The sequence below is a fragment of the Meles meles genome, chromosome 20, assembly GCF_922984935.1.
Source record: "Meles meles chromosome 20, mMelMel3.1 paternal haplotype, whole genome shotgun sequence".
Taxonomy (NCBI): domain Eukaryota; kingdom Metazoa; phylum Chordata; class Mammalia; order Carnivora; family Mustelidae; genus Meles; species Meles meles.
In genome coordinates this window covers 34,541,915-34,569,340 of record NC_060085.1, presented here as the reverse complement: position 1 = coordinate 34,569,340, position 27,426 = coordinate 34,541,915, and the positions used below count along the sequence as shown (strand labels likewise).

The window sequence follows — 27,426 nt, the reverse complement described above, 5'->3', positions numbered from 1 at the left end:
CCCCCTCGAAGGTTCAGTCCCCACGCACCCCACAAGGCCAGCCGGTCGGAGGAGTGACTTCAGAAGAATCAAAGGCAAAGAAAAAGAACAGCGTTACTGGGGAGGCAGACCAGAAGTTCACTCGAAAAGCCATCCTGTGGCTGCGCATGGGAGTCTGTTCAGAGACGGTCCTTGCGGCGCTGCCGGTACCAGCACAACCACACAGAACCGCCTCGTGGGCAGCCCACAGGGGCCGAGACACAAACCTGTGGGGGGGGTTCTGCCACAAGTCCTAGAGCTGTACGTGTGAGTACGGCAAGGAAGTGAGCATCTATTCCAACACCTCAACCTTCTCTGAGGGCAAGACTAGAAACATTACCTGCCTGTCTTTCTAGGATAACTGAGCCTTTTCACCAAGAGTATTTTGTAAAGCAGTAAAAATCAGGACGAGTGGGTTAGCAGTGAGGACATTTGGATCCAGTCTAGGGAAGAAAAGTAAAAATGGCCAGGTTATGTGAAAAGGACATAACCTCTAAGACAGAGGAAAAACAGCACAGTAAGCTCAACAGGGACTGGCCAAGGAAGGGGACAGAAGGGACCACCCCCCGCCCGCGCCCTCGTTTCTGCATGGCTGCTGGGACAGGTCAGGCACCTCCCCTGTGAGTAGCACTCAGCACTTCTGAGGAAGAGGGACTTAGCGTTAGGGGGCCCTTTTGTTAGGGAAGTAGGGATTTAAATCATTAAAATACTTCAGATAAGATGAGAACCTCTGGTTCTTGTCCAGAGGTAACCATGAAAACTATACAAGGAGAAAAGTTGTTTAGCTCGGCGTCATGCACCGATTTTTGCGGGAGGTGGTAGGTGAGGACAAACTCACCCATTACCGCTCCGAGGCCCCTGGGACCTTCTGGCCTGACACACAGCTGACCCTTCTTGGCCCTACCTGCACAGAGAAGGGTGCCAGGAGGGAGGTCAGCAGAAGACCACCTGTGCCATGACAGCCAGCCTCCCTCCCTCCCAAGCAGACGTTACTGAAACCTGTGCCTTGGTTCAGCTTTTGCTGCCGATGAACTCAGCTGCTCCTGGCAAGGGGCAGATGGAAGCAGTTTACAGTTTCACTGGATGACAACTGGATCTATTAACGTAATTACAGCCTTACGGCGGAGTCATTTGTGCAGTGGGAGCCTGGAGCAGAGGGGGCTGTGTTCTCCGGACAGCGGAGCACACAAGGGAACAAATGAACCAACGGAGGGCACGGGGCCCGGCGGGGGTGTGCACGGGGCCCGCGGTCCCTCCATGAAGGGCATGGTCAAGGAACACACAAAGCCAGTTGAGGAACAGGGCAAGGAGGAAAGCCCAATGCAGGACGCACAGGCTTCCCCATCTGCTTTCCGGCTGCTGGCCTGAAAGGGCGTGTGGTGGTTCTGTTTTGGGGAAACGAGTTGGCCTGAGAGCACATATTCCAAGTAGGTGCCAGAACGTGGTCTTCCCCCGCGAGAACCAACATGCAGAGACCGCAGCGTCCCCACTCGCCCCCGAGAAGCCAGCACCGTTTCCCTGCAGGGTGAGGAAGTTGCAAGTGCGAGGCCACGGAATACTCCAGAGACGCACAAGGGGGCTCCAAGGCGGCAGAAGGGCCCGCGGGGGCTGTGTGGGACCCCGACAGAGGAGGCAGGCTGGGCGCCCAGGAACTGTTTTACAACAGCAGCCCATGTTTGCAGGGACTGTTTTGTTTTGTTTACACTGAGTTACAATTCTGTTGTCAAACTATTTGGTGTCTCTTATCCCCCCGTTAGTAGGAAGCTAGTAAAAACCAGCATTTCTCAATGACCAGCGTGGCTGCTTGGATACTCTGTTGAGGACCACACTGTGCATACTCGGGACAGCCCAGACTCGAGGTGATAAGCCAAATTCCCAGTCACCTTTTCAGGGCTGACAGTGCGGACGAGGAGCCCTGGGCATGTTTAGGTCGCCTGTCCTCTGCCTCTAACTCTGGTGTCACCCAGCTACACCACACCGAGCACACAGCACAGTGGGGAGGGGGAGGGTTTGGCTCGATCCTGTCCTCACAGGAACTCCTTCTCCACAAGCTCTCGGGGGCCAGGCCCATCCTGCTGTACCCGCATGCGGCCGTCATCTCGAGCAAGGCCGATGCACTGCAGCCACACCGACCCCACAGAGCTAAGTCAAGAGTGGCGGTAAACCTAATAGGAGCCGTAATGAAACAAAGAGGGCCGTAAAATTCAGCATTTTGACTTGATTATCATCTGAAAAGGCTACTACATGCAACATCTTTATGCAGCTCAAAACTACCTGAAACACCGAGAATCTTTAACCTGTGACTAAAAAGTGGCTTTAGAGCCTTTCTCTCTCACACCATTTCATTGTTCACGGTGAAATTTGTGTCAAAACCAGTGTGTCTGAAGCACAAGCAAACAGACTCTTAGTTACGCTATGTTGGCTCTAAGTGGCCCATGGATGCCCGCTCTGCCACTCCCTGCCCGGCTCATGCTCAAGCGCTCCTTCCTGTTACACCCACTTCTTGTCTCAACATCCTTAAGCCTGTCATCAGCCGGCATCAGCCCATCAGAGCTGGCCCACAAAACCACCCAACGGGACCTATTTTTCAATCTACCAGGTGGAAATTCCAGAGAATGGGGCCATTCTCTTGCGAAAACCTCACCGGGGTCCTCACCAAGAGGCCTCAGGTTGCCCAGCTATCAAGTGGCCAAAAGAAAGACCTGTCAAATGCACACAGCCCTCCAGTCAGTCATCGCCACAGCCCCGGGGAGACGTGGTGGCACTGCGTCGCACAGCTGTCCCCGCCAGCCACAACCTGCCACGACACCACCATCACCACCCTCCAGGAGGCGACCACAGCTCTGCTCTCCCAGGAGAACCCCTGCTAGGTCATTCCAAAGTGCACACTGTTGTGCCGCGACCCGTCCAGACCCCAGCACGGAGACATGTACAGATGGTAAAAGCAACATGAAAGCACGTTTGGCCAAGGAGGCATTTTCGGACATGGTGTTTGGAGTCTGGGGCACAGAGCACAGTAGAGAGCGGGCTTCAAGCGAGGCGCCACACACAGGGGTTCGGCGAAACTCACTGCTACTGATCATAGTGAGAAGTCTCCCCAATGACAAGTGCTTTCCTCTAAATGTCACTCTTGCTCGCTTGCATTTCTGCATTCCATAACTGGAATCCTGTTTGCTCAGAGCTGCTGCCCGGAACGTAGGGGGCAGGGAGGGATGGTGGGCAGGCACATGGGTGTCCTCCAACATCCAGACGAACAAGGCCGGTGATCACATGGCTAGACATTGCATCAACTCGACCGTGCACTAGCATCTCACACAGGCAATGTCAAGTATGTTGGTGCAATGCAAATAAAGAGACCCAACCAGGACGATCGGAAGAAAGGAAAGGGTTTCATCCCGTTCAGGCTAAAAGCAGGAAGAGCCCAAGGAGATGCGGAAAGGTGGTTTCACCTTCCTGCGTGTTCTTACCCCGACAGCCCGTGCGTCCGCCAGACCCCCTGCAGCGCAGACAGTACATTCCCACTAGCGGTGCTGGAACCAGCCTGTGTGACCGACAACAGACAAAGCCATTACCTTATGAAATTCCCCAGCTGATCCTCAGATGCACGGCTCCTAACTGCCCTCTGCTCGGACAGTCTGAAACAGAGTGGGAGCTTCTCGGGAATCAGGACCCCTGGATAGCACTAGACCAGAAGCCTTCCATTCCCACCCACAGGTAAGCCCTGACAGGCAGGAAGCTACTCTCCTAGGTTCTCGCATCAAACTGGATGCAGAGCTCGCCTAGGTAATCCACCAGCTGCTGTCTCACGGACAAAGACTGAAAGCCGAGTGGCCGCGTGGAGAAGAACAGGCGCAGATAAGTGTATATGGTCCAAACTTGCCAAAGCAGCTAATAGACATGTTTAATAAAGAGCACTACGTTCCATTTAAAACGGGAGCGATTCTCTCGGGTTTGGTCTTGTCCACCCACGTAACAGAATCCTGCGCTCACTGTCCCATTTTTCCTTAAGGGTAGGACGTTTTCTTCTATGGGCACAATGTTATGCACATGGTATTCCATGACATCTTGGTCTAGCTTTTTCCATAACAATTTTTCTTTTTAATGAAAAATGTTTTTAAACTGTGACAACTGTCCGGATGGACCCAGTGAAGGCCAAACGCGGTGTGAGTTCGGCGCCTCTAGCCCACCTGCTGCACGGCAGGAAGCGAGGCAACTCTCTGAGCCTCATGTCTGTCGGCCGTGAACACAGAGCGACCTGGAACGTGGCATCATGGCCGAGGCCCTGCAGCAGCCCTGCTGGCTTATGCGACGCCAGTAAGCATGATTTCGGGAAGGCGGGGTGCCGCATGGACGCCGCTCACCAGAACGACGGCGGGTACCCATCACCAATGGCCACGTCCGGCTGGGTGCAGCAGGCTCACACCACAGTCGTGAGCTCGCGATATGCACGAGCCCTGGGGGGAGCACGGACAAGCTGTGTCTGCGTGATCTAAGTGTTAGATTTACACTTACCTTGGCCAACATGATTCTTGTTTTTGCCACATCCAGAGGCGTGGTCACCGCAGCTGCAAATCCACCTGCGCATAGAAGACGACCCGACATGTAAAGGAGGGACAGTTTACCATATTACACAGACTTCTATTTTCTCATTCCTCCTAAGTCTGCTGAGATCACTCCCTTATCATTACGTCCACTGGCCTGACTCAAGGAGAGGGTGCCCACGTGCGAAACCCACACGCCCCGTGGCTCTCATAGTGATGGTGAAAGAGGTGACAGGATAATGCTTTACACACTCAAGTGGGGGAAAGGCCCCATAATTTATCTTGCTCTTTTGTGGAGCAACAGACCTGTGTGTGTGCACGTGGTTGTGCATCTATGTTCAGACACACACTGTCCGTAGGAGAGGCTCGCTGCTCCCAGTGACTCTTAGAGGCCCGTGGCTTCCGGGGACACTGTTTTTGACCCAGACTCCAAAATGCTGCCTTTTTCCTGGTCTGAGATAAAATGGGCAAACAGAAGTATGCATCCTGCTACAGGGACTTTCAGTATTAACAGCTAAATTCTTTTAAAAGGGCAGAGTCTTCTGTCTTTGCAGGCTTCAGAGAACAGGCCAGGCCGAGTAACGATGTTTCTAGGCCCCCCTCTGCCTCCTGATTCCACAGGCGAAGTGCTTCCCTCCCACCTTCTCTTCCATGGAATACCATGACTGCCAAACTGATATTTAGAAAATCCACACACTGTGATATCCATATCTACGGACAGAGGAATTCGAGGACTTTTTTTTTTTTTTTAATAGAAACTGCATATATATTGTCGACATTTTATTTAGTGTGATACAAAGATGTATTTTAAACCTCAAAAGGCCCTGAGGAGACAGAAAAACCCGAAAGGGCTTTCTCAAGACTCGGCTTCTGTGAGCTGGGCTGCAGTTTCACAGGGGGCTGAACACAACACTTGTACGAAGGATGCTCCAGAAATAGCACGTCTTCCCCTGAAGTTTGTGCTATGTGAAGGTCATCTGCTCTCCGCCAACTATCTTTCTAAATGTGTTGCTGAAATAAGATCCTCACGCTGAACTCTGGCAGCAGGCATGAGTGACTTTTTGGAAAGATGTACCCATTTACACTTTTATCTCCCATTTCTGGTGACTCACAAAGGACACACCCCTTAGGGCTACAGATGATCAATTACAAGAGTTCCCTTTTGCTTTAGCCACTTTTGTCCTAAGAACATGTGAAACATTTTCCTCCAGATTCAAAAGCTGCCTGAAATTTAGGTACTTACTCAACTTCATGCAATGAATCTGTACTATTCCAAACTCCCCACCCCAAATCTGACAGTGTTCGACTTCGTGTCCCTCACTGGCTACAAGGGTTTGCAGGGCCCAGCCCAGAACAACTCTGGAAGAGTCAGAAAGACCAGGCCTTAAATCCCATACTGAAATACAGCACTTATTCCCTACGACACACATACTTCTGTAACTGCTGCCCTATGCAGCTGGGGGGGGGGGGGGGGGGGACTGAGCTTCACAGACAGTTTTAGCACAGAGCTGAGACGTAAACTTCCCTGACTCCAAACCATGAGCACATGGTCACTGAGGTTGCTAGGGCCCTCAGGCTTTTTCATCTGTAAAAAGCAGGTAAGAGTATGACACAGGCCCTAAGTAAGTCTGTGCCAAGTGTCTAGGGTAATGCCTGGCTCTTTCCTGCAAGGGCAGAGATACAAAGTTTGATTTTTCCTTCATGGCTCTAGCCCAGTGCATACAGCAGAAACAAAAATGCTTGCCAGGAGCCCAGGACAAGCGTCTGTAGTTTTTACAAACCCGAGGTTTTAACTCATCCTCTAAAAAAGAGGAGAAAGGGGAAGCTCGGAGTGGATATTTGGGCTTACTCTGTACCCGGCAGGTGGGACTGTACCAGGCACCGTCAGGACTTACGGCATCTTGTGTGCATGGGATTATTCCATGTGGCAGACAACTAGCTCAGGGCCAACAGTATGGAGCTGTGACTCAATGTCATGAGCATCTTAGCTCCAAAAGTAGTGCTCCTTGACCACGTGATAACTGGTATGTGATAAGACATTAAAATGTGCCTGATTGTTAAAACTCAGAAGTGCATACACCATTATCCTATTTGAAAATGTTCACAAGCTGGGGATCTTGGTGGCTCAGTTGGTTAAGCGTCTACCTTCCGCTCAGGTCATGATCTCAGAATCCTAGGATCAAGCGGGGAGCCTGCTTCTGGCTCTCCCTCTGCCCCTCCCCCCCCAACTTCTCTCTCTCAAATAAAAACCTTTAAGAAAAAAAGAAAATATAATGCTCATAAACTTTCCTAAACCAAATCTGAAGACTTACAAGTTGGCAAAGACATCACTGGTCTCCTGACTACTCAGGCTTTCCTCACTTACCTATGTTGAAAAGTATGTGTCTTCTCGTTAACGTGGGTACCGCACACCAGACATGTCTTGGTCCCTAGCAATAGTGCACCTGCCCCTTACTGTGGCTGCCTGCCAATGCGCTCTTACAGACTGCCACTTCATATGAGTAATACGAAGAAAAGTCCAAGACAAAAACAAGTATACTTAAATAGGTCCCAATTTTACTATGATGGTAGCTGCATTTTATGAAAGTTATCAATAAGTCAATTCTAACGTCTTCAAATGTCAAGAACTGCTTTAATGCCCAGCCCACCCCATGCTTTTTATGAGGCTGCAAAGAAGGGCCTATGAAGATCATGTAATATGGGTTACAGTGGGGAGGGGGCTGGGGACCTGCGCTTTTGGTTAGGATACAGTGATTTTCTGCATTTGACTTAAGGAAACTGTAAACTGCTGGTAATAAATACGAGGAACATGCTAACATATTAGACAGGAAATAATTATTCGGTGCAGCAACTGTAGGTTGCCTCTGTGCTCGCATGGAGTCACACCTGCAGCAATTTTCTATGGGTTCCACAGACGGAGGCTCTCACGGAATGTCAGGCCAACTGATTTCAGAGACCAGGTACAGGGGAAACTGGGAGCTTACAATAAAATGACATATCACATGTCCTTAGGGAACAAATGCAGGTTCGTGACCACCTCAGAAAAAGGGGCCACCTTCCTCCAACAAGTCTGGAGCTGTCGCGCCCCAGCATGCGCCTCGGGGCGTCATCTCCAAACCAGTGGACGGACACACGGGGCTGCAACAGCAGGGTTTTTGTGTGTGTTTCAAGGTTGTGCCAGGCCTTCTCATTTGCTACCCAGATAAATCCTTCACCCTATTCTGAAATTTTTCTCCTTTTTATTAAAAAAAAAACAAAAACCCAAAAACTCATTTTTTGAGTGTGAGAGCACATGTGCCCAAGCACGGGGGGTGGTGGGGAGCAGGAGAGGGAAAAAAATGTTTAAGCAGACTCTCCATAGAGCACGGAGCCCGATGAGGGGCTCTATCTCATGACTCATGAGATCATGACCTGAGCTGAAACCAAGAGTCAGAGGTTTAACTAACTGAGCCACCCAGGCGCCCCATATTCTGGAATTTCAAGCCATGAAAATTTTCTCTTTTTCTGTCCCTCCCACTCTGTCTTTCAGTCCTGTTCCTTCTCTCTTAGAAAATGTAAGCAAATGTTAATTATGAGAAACTGACCAAAGAACACTAGAATATTCTGCACATATCACTATAGTAGCAAATGTCATAATTACTAAGGTTGAATTGTAGATTTATATTTAAAAATTAACTTGTAGTGAGAAAGTTGGCAAAGTCGTTTTCCCCCCCCTTGTTTAACCCCTGACCAGAAGCCAAGGGAATTTCTGAGCATGACAAGCCCTCAACACCTCCAATCTCAGGGGACATTTTTGAATATTTGTGCCAAGTAGTTTATAAAACAAGCATGGGCACAGAAGAGTGCCAAAGACAGCACAGAGAATGGTTCGTCCATGATGATTTAGCTATTTTAAAACTGGAAAAATGTACAAGGATGAACAATCTGATTTCTGATATGAGGGCGAGTCTTGTCACTGCCTTTGTGGCTAAGTGAGGCTGGAGAAGCCGGGAGGCGGGGGGAGGCCCTGACAGGCCTGGGAGGGCGGCCGGGGGCAGGAGCCGTTCCTCCACCGGGTGGAAGGCGCAGCGACAGCACAGACTCCCACCCGCTACCACTTTTTCACAAGTTGGGGATATTTTTAAATGATATTTTAAAGGTTTTAGAATAGTTTTAAATCAACAAATGTTTTCAAATCCCAACTGTATGCCTCACGATCAACATATACCAACTGAAATTTTAAAACAAAAGGGATATAAACAAAAATATACTTGTTTTCTCTCTTGCTCAGTACATGTGGATCTACGTGCAATGGATTTTGGCAGACGCTGACGAACTCCTTCACTGACCAGAGCCTCAACTGAAGAAATACGGTAGCACGCATGGAGGAGTTTCTAACTCTCCATGCTACCGGAGGTCATTATGTACGGACTCTCTATCAATAGGTTACTCTCAATGCAACTGTGAATATGAATCTGTGCGATGACAGTTTTTCATTTTCTGGGCATTGGTTGTTGCTACTGTAGCAGAAATCAAACCTCTCATTGGTCAGTTCGGTGTCACGGGGTACAAGAACACACACCCCACCCCACTGATGCCCGCAGTGGTTCCTGCTCTGGCAGGGAGGGGTGCATCTATGTTACAGGTAAGGAAACCGGTGCTCAGGAAGGCCCCCAGGTCTCATTCCTTAGCTGGGGGCACAGCTGAGACGGGACAACTCTGTGAGTCCATCAGGCGGGCCCCCACTGGGTCCGCGGCTCTGGGCCAGCCCCTGCCTGCACCACCCTACGGCTTCCAGCGGTCCCTGGAGCAGAGCGTGTGCCAGCTGTACACCCCGGACCAGCCCCCAGGAGCCTACCACACAGTGGATGGGCGGTGGAAGTCTCTCGTTCCCTGCTTCTAATCTAAGTGCTTATTACAAAGCATTATTCAGAAAAAGACATTGTAGCGAATGCACATTTCCTTCATAGAAACAATGCTTGTAAGCAAATCTCTGAATTAGCTACACTTCCGCAAGGGACCAGAGAATAAACACTTCTTGCTTCATTCCCAGGGAAGTTTTATGGTATTGGCAAATTTACAAAGTGCCCTTCCTTATCCAGGGTGACTAAATTTCCATAATGCTCACTTTGTCCCCTGGAGGGAGGGGGGAAAAATCACACATTTCTCTTAAGGACTGGGGAGTAAAGACTCTTGACCTCTGGAAAGTGAATCAAGACCACCTACTCGCCAAACACAGCTAATGCGAAGTGTCATGTGGAAACAATTACTCATCATAATCAGTCTGAGCTGGCTCCATGTCTAGAGGCAAGATTCTTTTCGATTATCAATTCTACATGTCGAATGGGTCCAATAATTAATAAAGAATCCTATAAAATACACGTTTTCTGTTCTCCTCATCACTACAGCAAAAAAACCAATCCAACAACCATGAGACAAACTGGAAAAGAATTATTTTCTAATAAAGTTGACATCCTAAAACTACCTATTTACTGGTGGCTACACATCAAAATTAGCAGCTTATGGTTTCTGGCAAATCTCCACTTCAATTTATTTCAACTATAATTCTAACTTACCTTTATTTGCAACTGCAAAATGCACTTCTCTCTGACTGCTAAAACTAGCACTTACTTAATTTTTTAAAGCACGTGAGTTCTTATTACAACCTCACTGGAAAATGCACACGACTTAGTGATGAGTAACACAGTATTGCATATCGTCACTTTGCTCTTGGTTTAATGTCTAGAAAATGCCCAGATGCTTCAATCTCCACATTTTCTCCCCAGACCGTTTAGCCGTCGGTAAGTCTGCTGAGCAGCCTCGCTCTCCTGACAGCAGTTAATCGGCGGCACTGTCAAATGCGTCACACGAACTGTGAATCATTGCCTTCTGCAAAAATCACTGAAACCCCCAAAGCAGGGCTCCAGGCAGACAGCTGCACAGTGAGCCCCGCACCCATGGCAGGTCTCTGCCCACAGAGGGCTTTACAAATCATCTTTAAAATAATCCAAGCGCCTGAGTGAAGGCTTTAATAAAGATAAAAAGAAAAAAAAAATTTGTCAAAAACAAATTGGTTGTCTTTCAAACAGACACCTTTTAAGCATTCAGGTTTTTTTCCCCCCTAAGACACACTCTCTTCTCAAACAACTAGTGGAACTCTCTTCATCTAAACAATCTGGAATTTCTAAAGAATGTTGTTTTTGCATAGTTAATATTTTCACATTTTTCTCCCCCCTTCGGTCTTTCCCAGTATAATATAATCCTTTGCACCTGCAAAAGCTCCACAGACTGCTGACTGCCAACAATCCACCACATGATCCTGCCTCCAGGACCACAGGGCCTGCGTTTAAGGAGAAAGAAAAATACAAGTTATTAAATATTTGAATTTATCGGAACCTCCTGTGTGTTAGCTCTGGGGATGGGAACTTAAGTGAGAAGCTATTTTGGTGACATTCCTCGCTGATGACATAAGTGATTTTCCCAAGGACTTGACTACATTCTAAAATAAGTCAAAGAAAGAAACAAGGGTGACAGCTGTATTCAAGGGCTCAAAGGAAACAATTTTCAGGAAATACGCAGGATATACACACACTTGTGCCTATGTGTACAAATCAAGATACAACTCTAAGACAATGTAACATTTTAAATATTTTCCATATATTTCTGAACATATAAGTAACGCAATTTATAAGTTAGTCCAAAGCAGTGTCGGCCACATTCCTCAGTCCTTTTTTTTTTTTTTAATATTTACCCCTATTACACGTTTGAAAGATGCTGATTCTGTTACATAAGTCTGGATTTAAAATTTGTCAAAACACTTTTTTGCCCTGTTCACGACATAAGTTGAGGATTATACAAATAGATACCCATCAAGTTGCAAACTGGGCAGAAAGATGGCAGAGACAAGGTGCCTTGCTCACCAAGAGCGGATGAACTAGCAGAAGACAAGATGCAGTGACACCAGATGGTGAACCGAGCTCCGTGTCAGGCAGTGGTCAAGTCTCTGAACATGTGCTCTAATACCCAATCCTCACAACAACCCTAAAGTTTGGGCCCTGTTATTACCCACCATTTACCCAGGATTTCTAATAGCAGAGCTCGCCCTCCGGTTTTTTTGGTTTTATTTTATTGAGGTGTAAGTATGTGTCCAACTGTGTCCAATGAACTACATGTATTTAAAGTATGCAGCTTGTTAAATCTGGACACATGCCCATGAAATCACAGCCGTAATTAACATAGTGCACCCATCTGTCAGCCCAAGCATCCTTCTCTGTCCTTCCTCTTTCCTGCCCTTCCTCATCACACCCTAACTCACCTGATCTGTCACTCGAGTTTGATTTTTCCATAATTTTATGTAAAGGCAAGTGGACATTATTTTTTTAAACCTGGGTTCTTTCCTTCAGAATTCTCGTAAGATTCCATGTCGCCGTCTACACTGATACTTCAATCCCTGTTTAACGGCCAAGCAGTACTCCATTGTACAGAGAGATCATCATGCATTTAGGTCTCTGCCTATTGAAGCGCATTTGGGAATTTCTCCAGTTGCTGGCTATTACCAAAAAAGCTATTATGACCATCTACATATATGTCTTTTCAGGGACACATGCCTTCATTTCTCCTGGGGAAATCCCTAGGAGTGAAACAGCTGGATCTCATGGTAAGAACATGTTTAACTTGTTAAGAAACTACAAAAGCATTTTCCAAATTGGTTCTACCATTTCACATTCTGACCAGTTCCAGTTTCTCCACATCCTTCCCAACAGTATTATTGGGATTTTAAAATTTTAACCATTCTAACAGGTGTGTAGTAATATGTCACTGGGGTTTTTTTTAAAGATTTTATTTATTTATTTGACAGACAGAGATCACAAGTAGGCAGGGAGGCAGGCAGAGAGAGAGGGGGAAGCAGGCTCCCTGCTGAGCAGAAAGCCCGATGCGGGGCTCCATCCCAGGACCCCGGAATCATGGCCTGAGCTGAAGGCAGAGGCTTCAACCCACTGAGCCACCCAGGTGCCCTGATGTCACTGCAGTTTATTTTCTTAAAGACTGATGTTGACCTTCTTTTAATGTACATTTATGCCATCCCTGTATCTTCTTCCTTTCTTTTTTTTAGATTGGGGTTCACACCCAGTGTGGAGCCCAATGCAGGCCTTGAACTCACAATGTGGGCCTTGACCCTGAGGGTCAAGACCTGAGCTGAGATCAAGAGTCAGATGCTTAACCAACCAGGTGCTGCTCCCTAGATTGCCTTTAGTGAAGTGTCCGTTCAAATGTTTTGAACATTTTTTTGAATTTTTTTTTCAGTTACTGAGTTTGAGAGTTCTTTATATATTCTGGATACAAGTCATTCACAAACATTTTCTCCTAGACCATGCCTTCTCATTCTCTTAACAGTGTCTATAAAAGGACAAATATTTTATTTCGATGAAGTTCAAATTATCCTTTTATGGACCTCACTTTGGTAACTCATCTAAGAAATCTTTATCTAACATAGGCCTTAATGCACCCATGTTTTCTTCTAGAAAGTTTGGTTTTTAGGTTTTACATTTAGATCTACCACTCATTTTGAGACTGTCCTTTCCGCATTTTCTATCTTGGCTCTTTTGTCATAAATTAATGAACTGTATAACTTCTAAACTCTCCTTTCTGTTCCACTGATCTATGTGTCTGTTTTAATGCCAATACCCTATTGTTTTAACTACTACAGCTTTGTAATTTAGTCTGAAATCAGAGAACAACTTTAAGTCCGACACCTAACTAAGCCAATCAGACATATAACAATGGTGCTCTCTGAGGTCTCCCAACACCTCCTTCCACTCAACTGATGAGAATGATTACTCAAAAAGTGTATTTATTAAATTCACTAGACTAAGAGTGCAGCTACCAAATAGATTTTTGTGAACATCTCAGGAATGGAGAGAAGCTAAAAAATATTACACACAGCTTTCTGACTACAGTCTTGCCATGAGTGTCCTACTACCGGTATCCTTTCAGTGAATGCTTAAATGTTTGCAAACATCTCTGTGCTTTTGCAGAAAGCATCACTGTCTGCATAGCTTATACAAGCACTGTGACAGCATAAGAAACCAAACAGGAGACCATCATTTTACTTTTCAGATGGAAAAATGTATATTCTATCGGGCTATACAGCCAGTTCTAACACCACTACTCACTTCAGTGACTTTTTAGAAAAGGAATATGAAGCCTCAACTGGACTTTCAGTAATCACTGAAGGCCATCTTCCGTTAATCTATGGATATCTTTGAGCGCTCCGAAGAGCAGAGGTTTACTTGAAACAGACTTAAATACCAATGATTATGCTGAGTTTATAAGCAATAATAGAGAATAACTAACAAACATGTCAATTACACATCATACAGGAGGGGGAAAATCAAAGATAATATGCAATTCATCAATTCAACATTTACTGAGTACCTATTGGGTATCAGGCACTCTTCTCTTTTCTTTTCTTTTTTTTTTAAGGTTTAAGTAGACTTTATTGTTACAAGGAGGGCCCTACTGAGCAGGGCCTCATAAACCAACACACATGGTTCCAGGATGTCGTCATGGAGAAATGGAAAGGTCATGATTGCGGAAGAGGTCACTGAAATTGAAGGACATGATCCAGCCAAGAATGCAGCAGACATGATCAGGAGAGGCCAGGGGTGATCAGGTCACAGGGTGAGGGACAGGATAGCCCCCTTCACTCCCGCTTCCTATAGCTCTCCAGATGCGACAGGACCCAACCCAATGGCAGGAGGCAACACAGGAAGCAGGCGGTGAGCCCAATAGCGACATCCACGGTCCCGAGCTCCTCCCGTGGCGACTTGGAATGCATCTGGGCACGCTGCACCAGGAGCCTCTGGGTGAGATCCGTCAGGCCCCTCAGCAGCTGCACCACGGGCAAAGACAAAGCTGCACGGAATGACCTCAAGCACTTTTTCAAGGGGAAAAAGAACAGCCGTCCCTAGGTCTAGTGTTTGACAGGGGTACAGAGTGGGCAGAAAAGGGTGTAACAGAGGGAGGGGAGGTGATGGAGAAGGTTTCACGTAAGTGCCTGCTCTAATCTAGGAGAGAAAAAAATTGGTTGGGGGGGGCACCTAATCAAAATGCTCAGATGGCCAAAGACACAGTTTAAAAACAGAATCTCCATAGACAAGCGTAACTTTCCACTATCAACCTGGCCAGAATAATTTCATCTAAAAATATATAAAGGGATCATTTCATATTTGAAAAGAAATCTCTAAAGCCAAAAGGTTTGGAATCAAGTGAGAAACTTCAGGAGCAAACACAGCATGAGAGAACATAACAGCAAGCACAATAAACACTTCTCTACAACCTGCGTGGATTCTAGGCACTAAACACTGCACACACATTAACGCACGCAACCCCACCTACAATCTTCTGAGGTACGTGCCGTTTTACCTTAATTTTATAGTCGGGAAGTTGAGGCTCAGAGAAGTTAAGCAACTTGCTGAGTTGTAACGGGCAGGTAGCAGAACTGAAACGTGTCTGAGACAACCTGGTACAAAGTATATAAACACGAGGACTTGGATCTACAGGTTATAGTTGTGGCACAGCAGAGAGAGCGGCATTTGTAAGACACCTTACTTCCACACACACACCAGAATTTCCTCTGGAATGATAGTAAGATATCCAAGTGAACGGACAAACTGGGTCACTGCCCCAAAACCACCTGCTTTAAATAACAGGAGTGTAATTTTTTTTTTTAACGAGGAATTATCTAAATAGAAAAACTGGAAAGCAAGAAGCCAAGCTAAAAAAAAAAGATGTTACTTACAAATATTTCACTTGGAAGCTACTTTAAAATTCCTTAAACACCACCGTGGATAACAGTAAGAACCTAATTGGTAAAAAGTACTGTATGTGAATTATGAAAATACTGTGAAATGACGATTTGCTTATATGTGTGTAGGGACCAGAGGATTGAGATCAACTGAAAAAAAACTGGTTGGGAAGACAGGAAAGGTTACTCATAGAAAGAGTAAATGTTATTGTTTGTGACTTTTCAATAATCTAAAAGTAGTATTTTTTTAAGATAATAAAGTATTTTTTAAGATAAATTCTGCAAAATGGAAAAAAAAATACAGTGCAGGCAACAGTATGAGTGATTACTAGTATTAATTATCAATTGCTGAGTACCTAGCATGTTCCAGGCAGTATGTTAAAGATTTTACATTTCCATTTTGGAAAATGTGTATTATCCACAAAGAGAGGAGTGGGGGCAGTGCTAAACAATGTTAAGTGACTTGCCTAAGGTCACAGAGATAGTAAGTGGATGAGCTGAAGCTGGTTGGCGCCCCCCAAAGCCACGGGTCTTGTAGACAGAATAATATATGAGCAACATTGTAAGAATTCCTCATTACTGTACACAGCTTGACTTCAGTAAGGCTATATTACAATATATAAGTGATTAAAGAAAATATCTGGATGTCCGTAAAAGTTGTTTAAATCATGTGGGTTTGTAATGAACAATATTTTTAAGGACCTACCTGAACACCAAAACATCTTAAATTGCTATAGTTGCTATAATTTCTTTTTTTTTTTTAAAGATTTTATTTTATTTATTTGACAGTGAGAGAGAGAGATCACAAGTAGGCAGAGAGGCAGGCAGAGAGAGAGGAGGAAGCAGGCTCCCTGCGGAGCAGAGAGCCCGATGCGGGGCTCAATCCCAGGACCCTGAGATCATGACCTGAGCCGAAGGCAGCGGCTTAATCCACTGAGCCACCCAGGCTCCCCTAATTGCTATAATTTCTCAATCTAAGTAAGTATTTCCGCTTCCGCTCAAAGTGGGGACGAGGGACAGAAAGCGCGAACGTGAAGAACCACAGTGCTGGGGGCCTGAACTCTTCTGACGGAGATTGTGCGCCAAAATAAGTAAGAATTTAAAAAGCGTATCTCTATACTTCACCTAGTATTGATTTATTTATCCCAGTTCAGGTCCTAATTCCTTTCTTTTTCAGATAAAACATGAAATTTTCAGATGAATCCCTACACACTTGCTAATATCTCAGGTCAATGAGAAATTTCAAGTAGAAGTAATCAGACAGACAGATATGTTCCTAATTCTGCTTCTGCATCTTCTTGTCGTTTGATTAGGAATGTCAGCAAGTGACAACAGGCAGGGACGTTCACAGTAAAGCTGAAAGATTCTAGATGTGAACAAAAGCGAACCATCTAGGGGCGCCTGGGTGGCTCAGTGGTTTAAGCCGCTGCCTTCGGCTCAGGTCATGATCTCAGGGTCCTGGGATCGAGCCCCACATCGGGCTCTCTGCTCGCCAGGGAGCCTGCTTCCCCCTCTCTCTCTGCTTGTCTCTCTGCCTGCTTGTGATCTCTTTCACTGTCAAATAAATAAGTAAAAAATTAAAAAAAAAAAAAAAAGCAAACCATCTACTATGCTCACCATCTTATCCTCACAGCTGCCTGGGGTCTGGTGCACAGCTTACTTTCTACAACTTTTCTTAAGTTACCATACCATAGCTTGATTAAAAAATATTTTTAAGCGCCTTACAGAAAAGTCACAAAAATAACAGAGCTCCCATATACCCTTCCCCCAGCTTCCCCTAATGTTGACATCTTATGTGACCACACTACCATGATCAATACAACAGACTAAAATAGAAAATATTACTAAAATAAGCCCGATAGGATTTCATCATTTATACTGTCTAAAGGTACCCAATTTTTAACAACGGCTTTTTTTAAATTAACATTATTTCTATCATTCAGTAGGATTTTATAAGGAATCCAGAATACCTAGTGGTATCACTACAAAACAATCAGGTTATCTTCATTTCCCGTCAGTCCTCACTCCGTGCTCAAGGCCAGGCCGACTGAGGAAGAACAGCATGATGTAATCTGGTTCCCGCCCCCAACCCCTACTTAACCCCTAGGATAATAGCTACTAGGCCTGAGGATCCATTCAAAGGATAGAAAGCAAACACCAGGCCCAATACTGAAATGGCTGCAAGTCCACCCTCGGGTCAGGTGTTTTCTATTAAAGTATAGCATGAAGACAAGGCTTTGTTTTTCACTTCAAAAGATCCACCCAAATGTACGGTATTGTCCTGTGAATGAGTAACAAATTGAAAATAAGTGTTTTGGCTTTACTGTAGGAAAACTCAGTTTGGGACTTCAGCTGTTGTATTCAAAAGTAGTTATGTAGCTTCCAATTTTGCAAGATTATGAAACTTTACCAAATGCTTTCTGTGGTACAAGGATAGGAATGTGAACAGAATCACCTACTCGATTCCAAATTAATAACACGAGATGATAATCTACTTAAGACACGAGAAGAGATAATCCTCTGTGTAGGCCTTAGAGCCATCAGTCTACCACCAGGAGTTTTTAACGCAGGAGAGACACTCAAATGCTCTCCAGACAGTAGCTGACGGAGCTGCTGTGTAGCTTTTGCCCATGCACTTGAAAAAACGAAGCAACAGCTGCTTAAAGTGTTGTTTTTCAATTAAATGAATCATCTCTCTGTGCAGTACTTGTATACTAACATGTCTTAAAGAGAGATTTCCAAAGCGAAATTTTGAACCAAAAAAATGGACAGAATGAGAAGACCTCAGTTAAGCTTTCCCTTCTGCCAGACCATGGCTCTAGTAATATCAGCAAGTGGCTAAGAGGCTAGAACGGGTTTCTCCTACAGAACTAGTTTTCATAACGGCAGGTGGCTTTCCCTACCTGACAGTCAGCGATCATTTATACACACAGGCTAATGGTAGTTATAACGGCAGCTGCATTGAAAGCATTCTGAGATGTGTCAAAAGCACCAACTTTGTGTGGGTTGATATGTTGTGTGCCTAAGCTGTGGTTCATTGAGATATTAAGATACTTTCCTTCTCAATGAGTCAGGTGGTGAAGATATTAAAAATATGTAAGAAAGGGGTGCCGGGGTGGCTCAGTCGGTTACACAACTTCCTGTAGCTCAGGTCATGATCTCAGGGTCCTAGGACTGAACCCCACATCCGGCTCTCTGCTCAGCAGGAGTCTGCTTCTCCCTTTTCCTCTGCCCCTCCCCCAGCCTGTGCACACACTCTCTTGCTTTCTTGCTCTCAAATATATAAAATCTTTAAGAATTTGTAAGAAAGGGAGGATCTGGGTGGCCTGGTTGTTAAGCATCTGCCTTTGGCTCAGGTCATGATCCCAGGGCCCTGGGATTGAGCTCCACATAGGGCTCCCTGCTCAGTGGGGAGCCCGCTTCTCCCTCTCCAGCTCCCCCTGCTTGTCTTCCCTCTCTCTGTCAGGAAAATAAATAAAATCTTAAAAAAAAAAAAAAAGAATTTGTAAGAAAGTCTTTAATAAATGTGCTGATAGTTAAAGGGAAAGAAATTTCATTTATTTTTTAAAGATTTATTTATTTAGGAGAGAGAGACAAGAGCATGGCGGGAGGGGGAAAGGGAGAGAGAGAATCTCAAGTAGGCTCCAGGCTGCATGCATAGCCTAAAGTGGGACTGGATCTCACGATCCTGAGGTCACGACCCCAGCCAAAACTTAGAGTAGGACACTCAAGTGACTGCACCATCCAGGCACCCCTCATTTATGATTCTTGATCAAAAGCAAGATGGGCTCAAATGCTAAGTTGCTTAATAATATTTAGAATTTATAGCTAAAAAGTATTATTTTGGGGGTAATATGGCTAAATTTTACTAGAGGAATTTTTATTCTGACTGGGCATTCTTTGAGCTTTCTGGATCTGTAATTGGATGTCTTTTATTAGCTTTGGGTAGGGACAGAAAGTTCCATTTTGTTAACATATCTAAATGTATCACTAACAGTTAAAATAAAACAAATTACTGCAATTCATGCTCATGATATAGATTGGGAGTCAACAAAAAAAGGTATGCTTATTTTTAATAATTCTGCCTGCAAAGGCATATTTGGCTGGCTATATTTAAGTACAGAACAACTGTTTTAAAAGATTTTTATGGTTAAAATGAAAGGACTGAAGGACTGCACCGATAAGCCCCATTTATCTGGAAACAAATCCCCTGGCAAGCCTCTATCCTTAACACCACCAGAAAAATATAAATCACAATGAGTCACTGCTTTCATTAACTTTCAAAAGTTGTCTCATCTCAGCCCTAATTCTCTAGGATAGGGAGCTCACCACCTTCATCTCCAGAATCCCAGAGGGCCATGCACAATTCCTTATACAAAGAAGGTGGGCAAGTATTTGGTACCTCGCTGAGTACCTACAATGGTAAGCAGCGTCTGATAACTTCACCACGTATAAGGAACAGGGGAAGATGAGAACTGGGCAAACATAACCCCAAATTTTCATTCTTGGCTCAGCAGAAAACAATTTAAACCAGGAATGGCAAGTAAGTTCCACCTCCATAACTCAAAGTGAGGTGGACAGGCTTTCTGGCGAGCTGTGCTAAGTGGTTCCAAGGGTCTATTTAGGTTCAGCTGGATGGAGGGCTCTGATCAACTGAGGACATCTGCCGAGACGGAGCGGCTGGAGCAGCGGCCACACCAGCCCAGGGCAGCGTCAACCCAGACAGACTAAACAAGCACCAAAATGCTCACAAATAACCAGAAAGCAAGTCTAAAGAAAACACAAAAACAAAGCTCTTTTTTTCCCATTTTTCAGAAGAGGTTACATGTGAATCTAGAGATGGGTCCTTTGAAGTCAAATACTGCCAAAGTTTCCTATCTCGAAAGGAACTGGAATCATTATAGGCATTTTTTAAAGTGCTTCTGAATATATATCTATGTCTGATAATTTGATTACACTAAAGTCTAGCCAACTCCCCTCTTTTCTCACACTGTCTCAGCCAAAAAGTCAGTATGACTCATCACAGTCATCTTCTATCTGATCCTACTTCTCTCACAAACTTGCCTAGATAGGAGATAAATGTAATAAAAGCAAGAAATAAAAGAGGAATCTTGGTATGCTTTTTATTGTTTTTGACAGAGGGTCCTGACCCCCTCCCCTTTAAGTCGTGGCACTGGTGAGGCAGGGTTAAACCTGACCTTCAGTAATGGAACCTGCATGGAATGTGCTGGGCCTTGTCATCACTGCGGCTTCTCAACTGCAGGTACCGAGGATGATGGGCACCTGAGTGCACAAGCTGAAACAGGGTTGGGGGAAGAACCCAGAGTTCCAGAAACCGCACCCTTTCCGCCACCCTCTCAGGGCCCTGGCTACAGAGGGCGCTTGTCCTCCTTAAGTTTTCCATGATGTCTCCTTACGAAGTTTTCCATGATGTCACTACCTGCCTTGGACAAACTACACAAAACAAGAACTTTCTAAACATTTTGCTTAAGATTGAATCCCACTTAAAAGGAGAAGGAATTTTTATTTTCCCAACTCCCCTAATATGGAATCTCTCTCCCTCTACCTCAGTAACCTTACAAACAAGAAAATGTCACTAATTACTTTACAAATTGAATCAAATAACACTGTAACATTCTAATTTTTCTTTTTGCACAAAGTGTCCCATATCTTCCAGGATGCAAATTAGAACTCAAATGCTCTTGTAGTTTGGAACTGTTCAAAGATGCCTGTTTCATTCTGTGACTGCTAAAATCCTTAGCAAAAATCCTTATCACCTTAGACTCCAACTCGACTAGTGGCCTGGACAGAAAAGAATTACTTTGCTCTTATTTTCAGGTGTTTTCTTCCCTTAAATATGCGTTACTATTTAATTTAGGGTACAAGCTTAGTGCAGCAAAAATCACACACATACACACTTTCACGCTTCTCATTCCCTTCTCCATCTTCAGGATACCTTTCTCAGGAATCTCTGTTCTGACCAAACATGTCTGTGCAGACACCAGAAATCAAACGGTGTACACAGAGACAACGAGCACTGAGCACCACTACACTATTACACAGACTGCTGAAAAGCATGGGAGAATTCTGTTGTGGGTAGGGGTGGTGATGGACATTTTAACTATTATCAAATTAAGAATCAAGAACAATAAACAAGTTACTTACTCTTCAACTTGAATAAAAACTGCTTTATAAAGTACTTTTTAAAATATTTGCTTAAGAATACAAAGTACACACAAAAAATCTAAGTCAGTGCTTTATACATTGTACTATGACTGAAAGAATAATCCACTGGTCTCTGATTTCTAACACAAAGCTATGATTTCATCTCAAAAAATCATCAGCATGGTGTCATCATCTTACATAACCAAGATGATTTTTTTTTTATTTCGCTTCAACAGCTGCGTCTGAACTTAAAGCCCGCATTTCTCCTGCTTACTGCTGTGCAACTATTTAGGCCCGCCGGCATTCTTAACAATCCTCTAAAGTGCACTGCACACTCTGTTCAATATTCAGATGATACAAAAACTGTAACACTCTTACAGGGAATTTTATCGTTTTCTTCCAAAATATGCCTATTGCCTCCCTAAAGTTCAGTAAGAGTAAAACCGCATGTTATAGCTGTGAACATTCTTCTAAAAGAAACTAATTATAAATCACACAGTTAACATATACGGTTATCCAACTTTGCACTGAACTTGAGAAAGAATGCACGCTAACCTTCAAACAATTAGTGAATTGTTATAAACACCTGCTGGGTAAAAGACAGACCTGTAAAACATATAAACGTAAATATGAATAATCAGAAGACAAAGTTCCTCCCCACAATGAGCAAGGAGCTGCAAGAAATGAAACAGAGACACGTGGGAAAATGAGGTCTGGCTGCACTCAGTACCACGGGCTCCCCGTGCTCACCCTCGCTGGGTCACAGAGCTGACTCCCCGAGAGCGAATGCTGCACAATCCCTGACCAAGGACAGAGCACAGATGCTGGGAGAGTCAGTCTTAAAAATACGGCAGCCAGTGTTTTTAAGCTTTATGCTATCAAGTTAAGGAATCAACACAACTTGCAGAAATGCCTAAATAAGCAGATCTGACGTAACATGACCTCAACTTTTTACCAGCCGTTGAGCTCACGAAACAGCAAACACGTTACTGAAGACATCACGTGTTATGTGCACGGCTACATGTAAAATGGCTCAGAGCATCAACTCAGCATTCAGACTGCCTGGGTTCAAACCCTGGCTGTCCCCTCTAGTATTTAAAACACCTGTGGCCTTGGGCAAGATGCTCGAACTCTTCCTCAGTTTCCACACCTACAAAATGCAGATCATAACAGCACCTGTCTCAGAACCATCATGAAGATGAAGAGGAGATAATCCGTGGGAAGCAGTCAGCATGGCACCTGGCATCCTGTAACTCTGAGCAGTTCAGTCCTATGGTTGCTTTTATTACTAGAGTTATGATCACTAACAATGTTACATAGTGAAAGGGTGCTGGACAGGAAGCCAAACTCAGACGACCAGATGAAAGACAACCTCTCCGAACCCCCTCTTTGTTTAGTGGGGGTGACCACAAGGGCCTCCCACCCTGGGTTGTGCGTGATGTGGATGAGACGGCTGGCAGACGGTATCTGCTCAGCACCAATGGGGGTCTTTTCTAAGGCTTCAGGTGATACAAGGGCATAACTAAAGACACTGTTACAATGCCAGGGAGGGAATAAACAGGTGCTATAATTACTCAGGAGGGACGGAGAGAAGAGACCTTCGAAGAGGGTTGGGAAGGGCATGTCCTTCTGCAGTGACACGTGGTCTAAGGCCTTGGGAAGGAGGAGCTGGCCATGAGCTAGAATGAAAGCTAACAAGAAAAGGCATCTTCATCACTCCTCTTCACCACTCTATCCCCAGACCCTAGAAAATGCCTGGCATGCAGCAGGCACATGACTGAGTAGTGCTCGGTGTGACAGTGTTAGAGGGAATGAATCCCGAGTATTCCTGGCAGAGGGCACAACCGATGTGAGGGTCCTGGTTAGGCAAGCACCACCCTCGCGTGTCTGCAGAGAACAGAAGGGAGGCAGCAGAGCTGTGCGAGGAGGTGGTATGGGCTGGAGTGCACTGGGTGCGCGGTAGGGGATAAGACGGGGAGGGAGAGGGGACCAGGAGACAGAGGACTGTATCAGCCATAGTTTAAATGCTAGGTCTTTTTCTTCTTTCAAACAGATGCCACCAAAGGGTTTTGCAGACAGTGGTACTATCTGATTTATTTCATTAAAAGAGCACTCTGGCTGCTGTCAAGAGAGGACATTTTAGGGAAGAAAGAATGGAAACAGGGAGAGGCTTCAACGCCAGCAGCGGGCTTGTATACAGGCTGGGTGGTGTTGAGGGGCAAAGGAGAACCATGGAGTAACCGTAGCTTTCTACTTTAGCAAGCAACAGATACCTGCGCTAGTTACGGAGATGGCGACCACAAGGAAGGAACAGGCTGGGGAGAAGAAGAATAAAAGTCAAGAGTTCTGTCTGAACTGGATGGCCTGAGACACCTTGAGCAAGAAAGTCAACTAGGAAGCTGGTCGCACGAGGCTGTGACTTGGAGGAGGTGGTCTGTGACAGAGCCATAAACGTGCAAGTCACCTGCAGGAAGACAGTATCCAAAGCCAAGGGGACAAGATGAAATAATAAATGATGGGTCTTTGTCGGGTAATAACCATGTAATTGATCACGTTTCTCTTCTGGTTGGGCTACCATAAAGTTCCAAACACAACATAAATTTCAGGGGGAAATTACGTCTTATTAGAGATTCTGGATATGATAATCTACCCCTTTTACTTTTCTTTTTCTTTATGGTGTCTAGTCTTCTTTCATGCAAACTCTCGGTCTACGTACTGTGAGAAAGGAGAACCAGAAGAAATGAGGCAGTGCGGTGACGTGACTGGGGGAGTCAGGGAGACTGGCTCCCACATTACCTTGAGAAGTCTCCAATTACAGACCCAAGACCTTAACGTTATGGGGCACTCTGTGCCTCTCTCAACGACTCCAAGCTCCTCAAAAGCATGAACCCTCTTACTCCTCCTTGCATTGCTGTGAAGGGACCAATGTCCAGCTCAAGAGTACGCAGGCACTACATGGGGTGTTCCCAATGTCTGTCACAGACCTGTAAATGCAGGGGGCTGAGGCCTTGCTCCAGTCCTCGAAAGCTAAGGTCTAAATTGTTTTAAAGATAGCACAGTGTGCGATTAAATACCAATAAGCAATGAACACAAATGTGAGGTAAGATAGGGTAAAGCTTCAGGGCCTGGACTGGAAGACTTCAAGGAAGGGAAAAAGAAAAACCAAAACTGCACTGGCTTTGGAAGACGCAGTGTTTGCACGCGTGGAAGCACACTTCGGAAAGCAGCCGAGGAACAGAGGCAGTGAGGAGCCTATTCTGGCTGGAGGGAAAGAATTCTGAAAAAGTATAGGGAGGGGGAAGGGAGCTGGAAAAAACAGTGAAGGACACAGTGTGGACATCCCCCTTCAGGAAGTTATACATTTCCGAGATCTTCAAAGAGACGTTTACAGAAGAGCACACAAATTCAATATGTAGAATGGATAGGAAAGTAGAGAAACTGTCAGGACTTAGTCTAGGCTTAAGTAGTAAGAATCAGATAAAAAGGAGGCCACAGATTCCAAAAAGTCAGAGTCCACCAGAGCATGGTGAGTGATGTGATATGTACAGAGAGAAAGAGATCATGAGATGATTATTCAACACTTGAGACCCACCGGGTCAGATTAGTAGTGTGATTAACAGAAATAGTGGCAGCAGGAAGAAGCAATTTCAGAAAAAGAGAATACCTTTAACGGTAGGCAGAGTAAGTTTCAGAGGACAGTGGCCATTCTCTGTGTCCAGGCTCCCGCTTCCCCTTGCAGCATAATGTGTACACAACCTGCTCAAGTTTTTTTGGAGAAAAATCTTCCGAAGTATTATTCTCACATAAACATAACAGAGAAGCTCTTCCACACACTACAATCTCTCCATGGCTGCAAAAGCCAACATGAATGGATAAAATCATAAACATAAAAATAAAAGAGGTGGCCATAATGGTCTACTTCTACAAAGCACCGTGAGTTCACATTTAGATGTTTAAACAAAAAAACCACTATGTGAAAAGATGCTCAGCCTTGCTGAGCCGTAAGAGAACTGCAAATTAAGACCACAATGAGATACCAGAACACAATGATTAGAATGGCTAACAACGTTTCTTTAATCTAATGACATAACAAACGATGACGTGGCGGCAGAGCACCTGGAACACACTGCTGCAGAAGGGGACAGCCACTTCGGAAAACAGTCTGACAGCTAAACTTACTAACTTGCTAGTTAGTTAGTTAGTTACTAACTTGCTAGTTAAACTTAAACTTTCCCTACAACCTCACTCCCAGGTACCTACCCAAGAGAAACAAACACATGTCCCCATACAAATACCTATATGAAAATTTCTTTATTCATAATCACCAAAAACTGGAAACTCAAAAGTGTATCAAGTAGGGAAGGGATAAATTAACTGCAGTACCTCCGTATAATGGGATACTACTCGGTGACAAAAAGGAACAAACTACTGGTGCAGGCAAAAGTATGAATGAATCTCATAAGCATATTAAGTGAAATAAGCCAGGCACAAAATGCTATATGGCATACAATTCTATTTACATGATATTCTGGAAAAGAGAAAACTGTAAATAGTCGTATTTTGGTAATGGTGGTGGTCAAAACTCATAAAAATGTACATTCACAAAGGATGAATGTTCCTGTATCAGAATTACTCAATACACCTGACTTAAAAACAAAAAACAAAAAACTACAGCATGCTGCTGCCACTGTTTCTGTTAATCACACCATACTAATCTGACCCGGTGGGTTTCAAGTCTTGAATGATCAAAAAACAAAAAAAGACAGCATTTTAGCATACTCAAAGCCAACTGTTAAAATGTATTATTATCTATGATTGCTCTGAAAAGTTCTAGATATTTCTTAACTAGCTAGAATGCTACAAATGTCCTTAATGCGGAAAAGAAGCAAACCCCATGCTTCTTCCCTCTTTGGGCCTCAAAACATTCCTATGCAAAGATAGAGCGTAAAGATGTTAGAGCCAGTGTGCAGAAGCTGCGTGAATGCTGGTTATTGAGACGCTAATAAAGCAAGTCTTGTTTGCTGGACAGCTGTTGGCTCCATTGTTCTTTGGTCACACACAGAAAAGGAAAGCTGTTATGCTCATGGAATGTGACCTTCTCATTGGAGAGCTGTTACATCATGCTCAGAAACACTGCCCAAGACATCCATCTTCACCATGCACCACCAAGAAAATGGTGAAAACAAAAAACAGTGAAAGACCCAAGAAGCTATATGTAAAGACTATTGATAAAATAAGCTGTGCTACTTAATACTTAAAGTCAGGTCACTTGTGAGAAATATTGGTTGATACAGAACATTCCAGAGTTTCTTTTTTTATGAGTAATGTTTTGTCTCATCTTATTATCCTTAGCATATAAACTCCTAGTGCAAATTTTTTTTTTTTTTTTACTTTTCAAAAGACATTTTGTATGACCAGGGTTTGATTACTAATTCCATACAATTATGAGAGTAATTACCTTTTGTATTATCAAAGGCCTACCTAAGCACTTTGCCATTTTGCAGTTTGGTCATTTATAAACCATTTCCACTTGGACAGGGTTTTCAGCTCTTTTGACCAGTATGCACAGCGACACACACATGTTACATCACAACCCAGTACAGAGATGCATGTGCCCATGTCCGAGCAACGCTGAGGTTTTACAAAGTAAGACTTATCCTGACCACATAAGATGTTCTCTATTATTTCCATTCATATTGGTCTTTAAAATGCTGTCAAATAACCACACAACCCATATCATGACCCACCATTTTCAAAACCATTGCCGCAGAAGATTTAAAAAAAGAAAAACATTTCATCATGTTTTAAACACAGGCTTTTAAAAATTCATTTAATCATCTGTTTTGAAACAAATGAGTGACGTTCCCTGAGGCTGACTCACAGTCATCACACTCTATTCCCCCCCTGGGGAATCCC

The 27,426-nt window shown here is 44.5% G+C and overlaps 1 protein-coding gene across 5 annotated transcripts in view; it reads right to left on the bottom strand.

The window, feature by feature from the left end:
- SLC25A26 (solute carrier family 25 member 26) overlaps positions 1-27,426 on the bottom strand; it is a 129,284-nt gene that overhangs the window by 931 nt on the left and 100,927 nt on the right. For all 5 annotated transcript variants that reach the window (XM_045990037.1, XM_045990033.1, XM_045990035.1 and 2 more), the window contains 3 exons: positions 10,809-10,878; positions 4,531-4,595; positions 3,486-3,559 (listed from right to left, as the gene is read on the bottom strand). In XM_045990037.1, the coding sequence (XP_045845993.1) occupies positions 3,486-3,559; positions 4,531-4,595; positions 10,809-10,878 (209 nt within the window). The remainder of the gene's footprint in view (positions 1-3,485; positions 3,560-4,530; positions 4,596-10,808; positions 10,879-27,426) is intronic.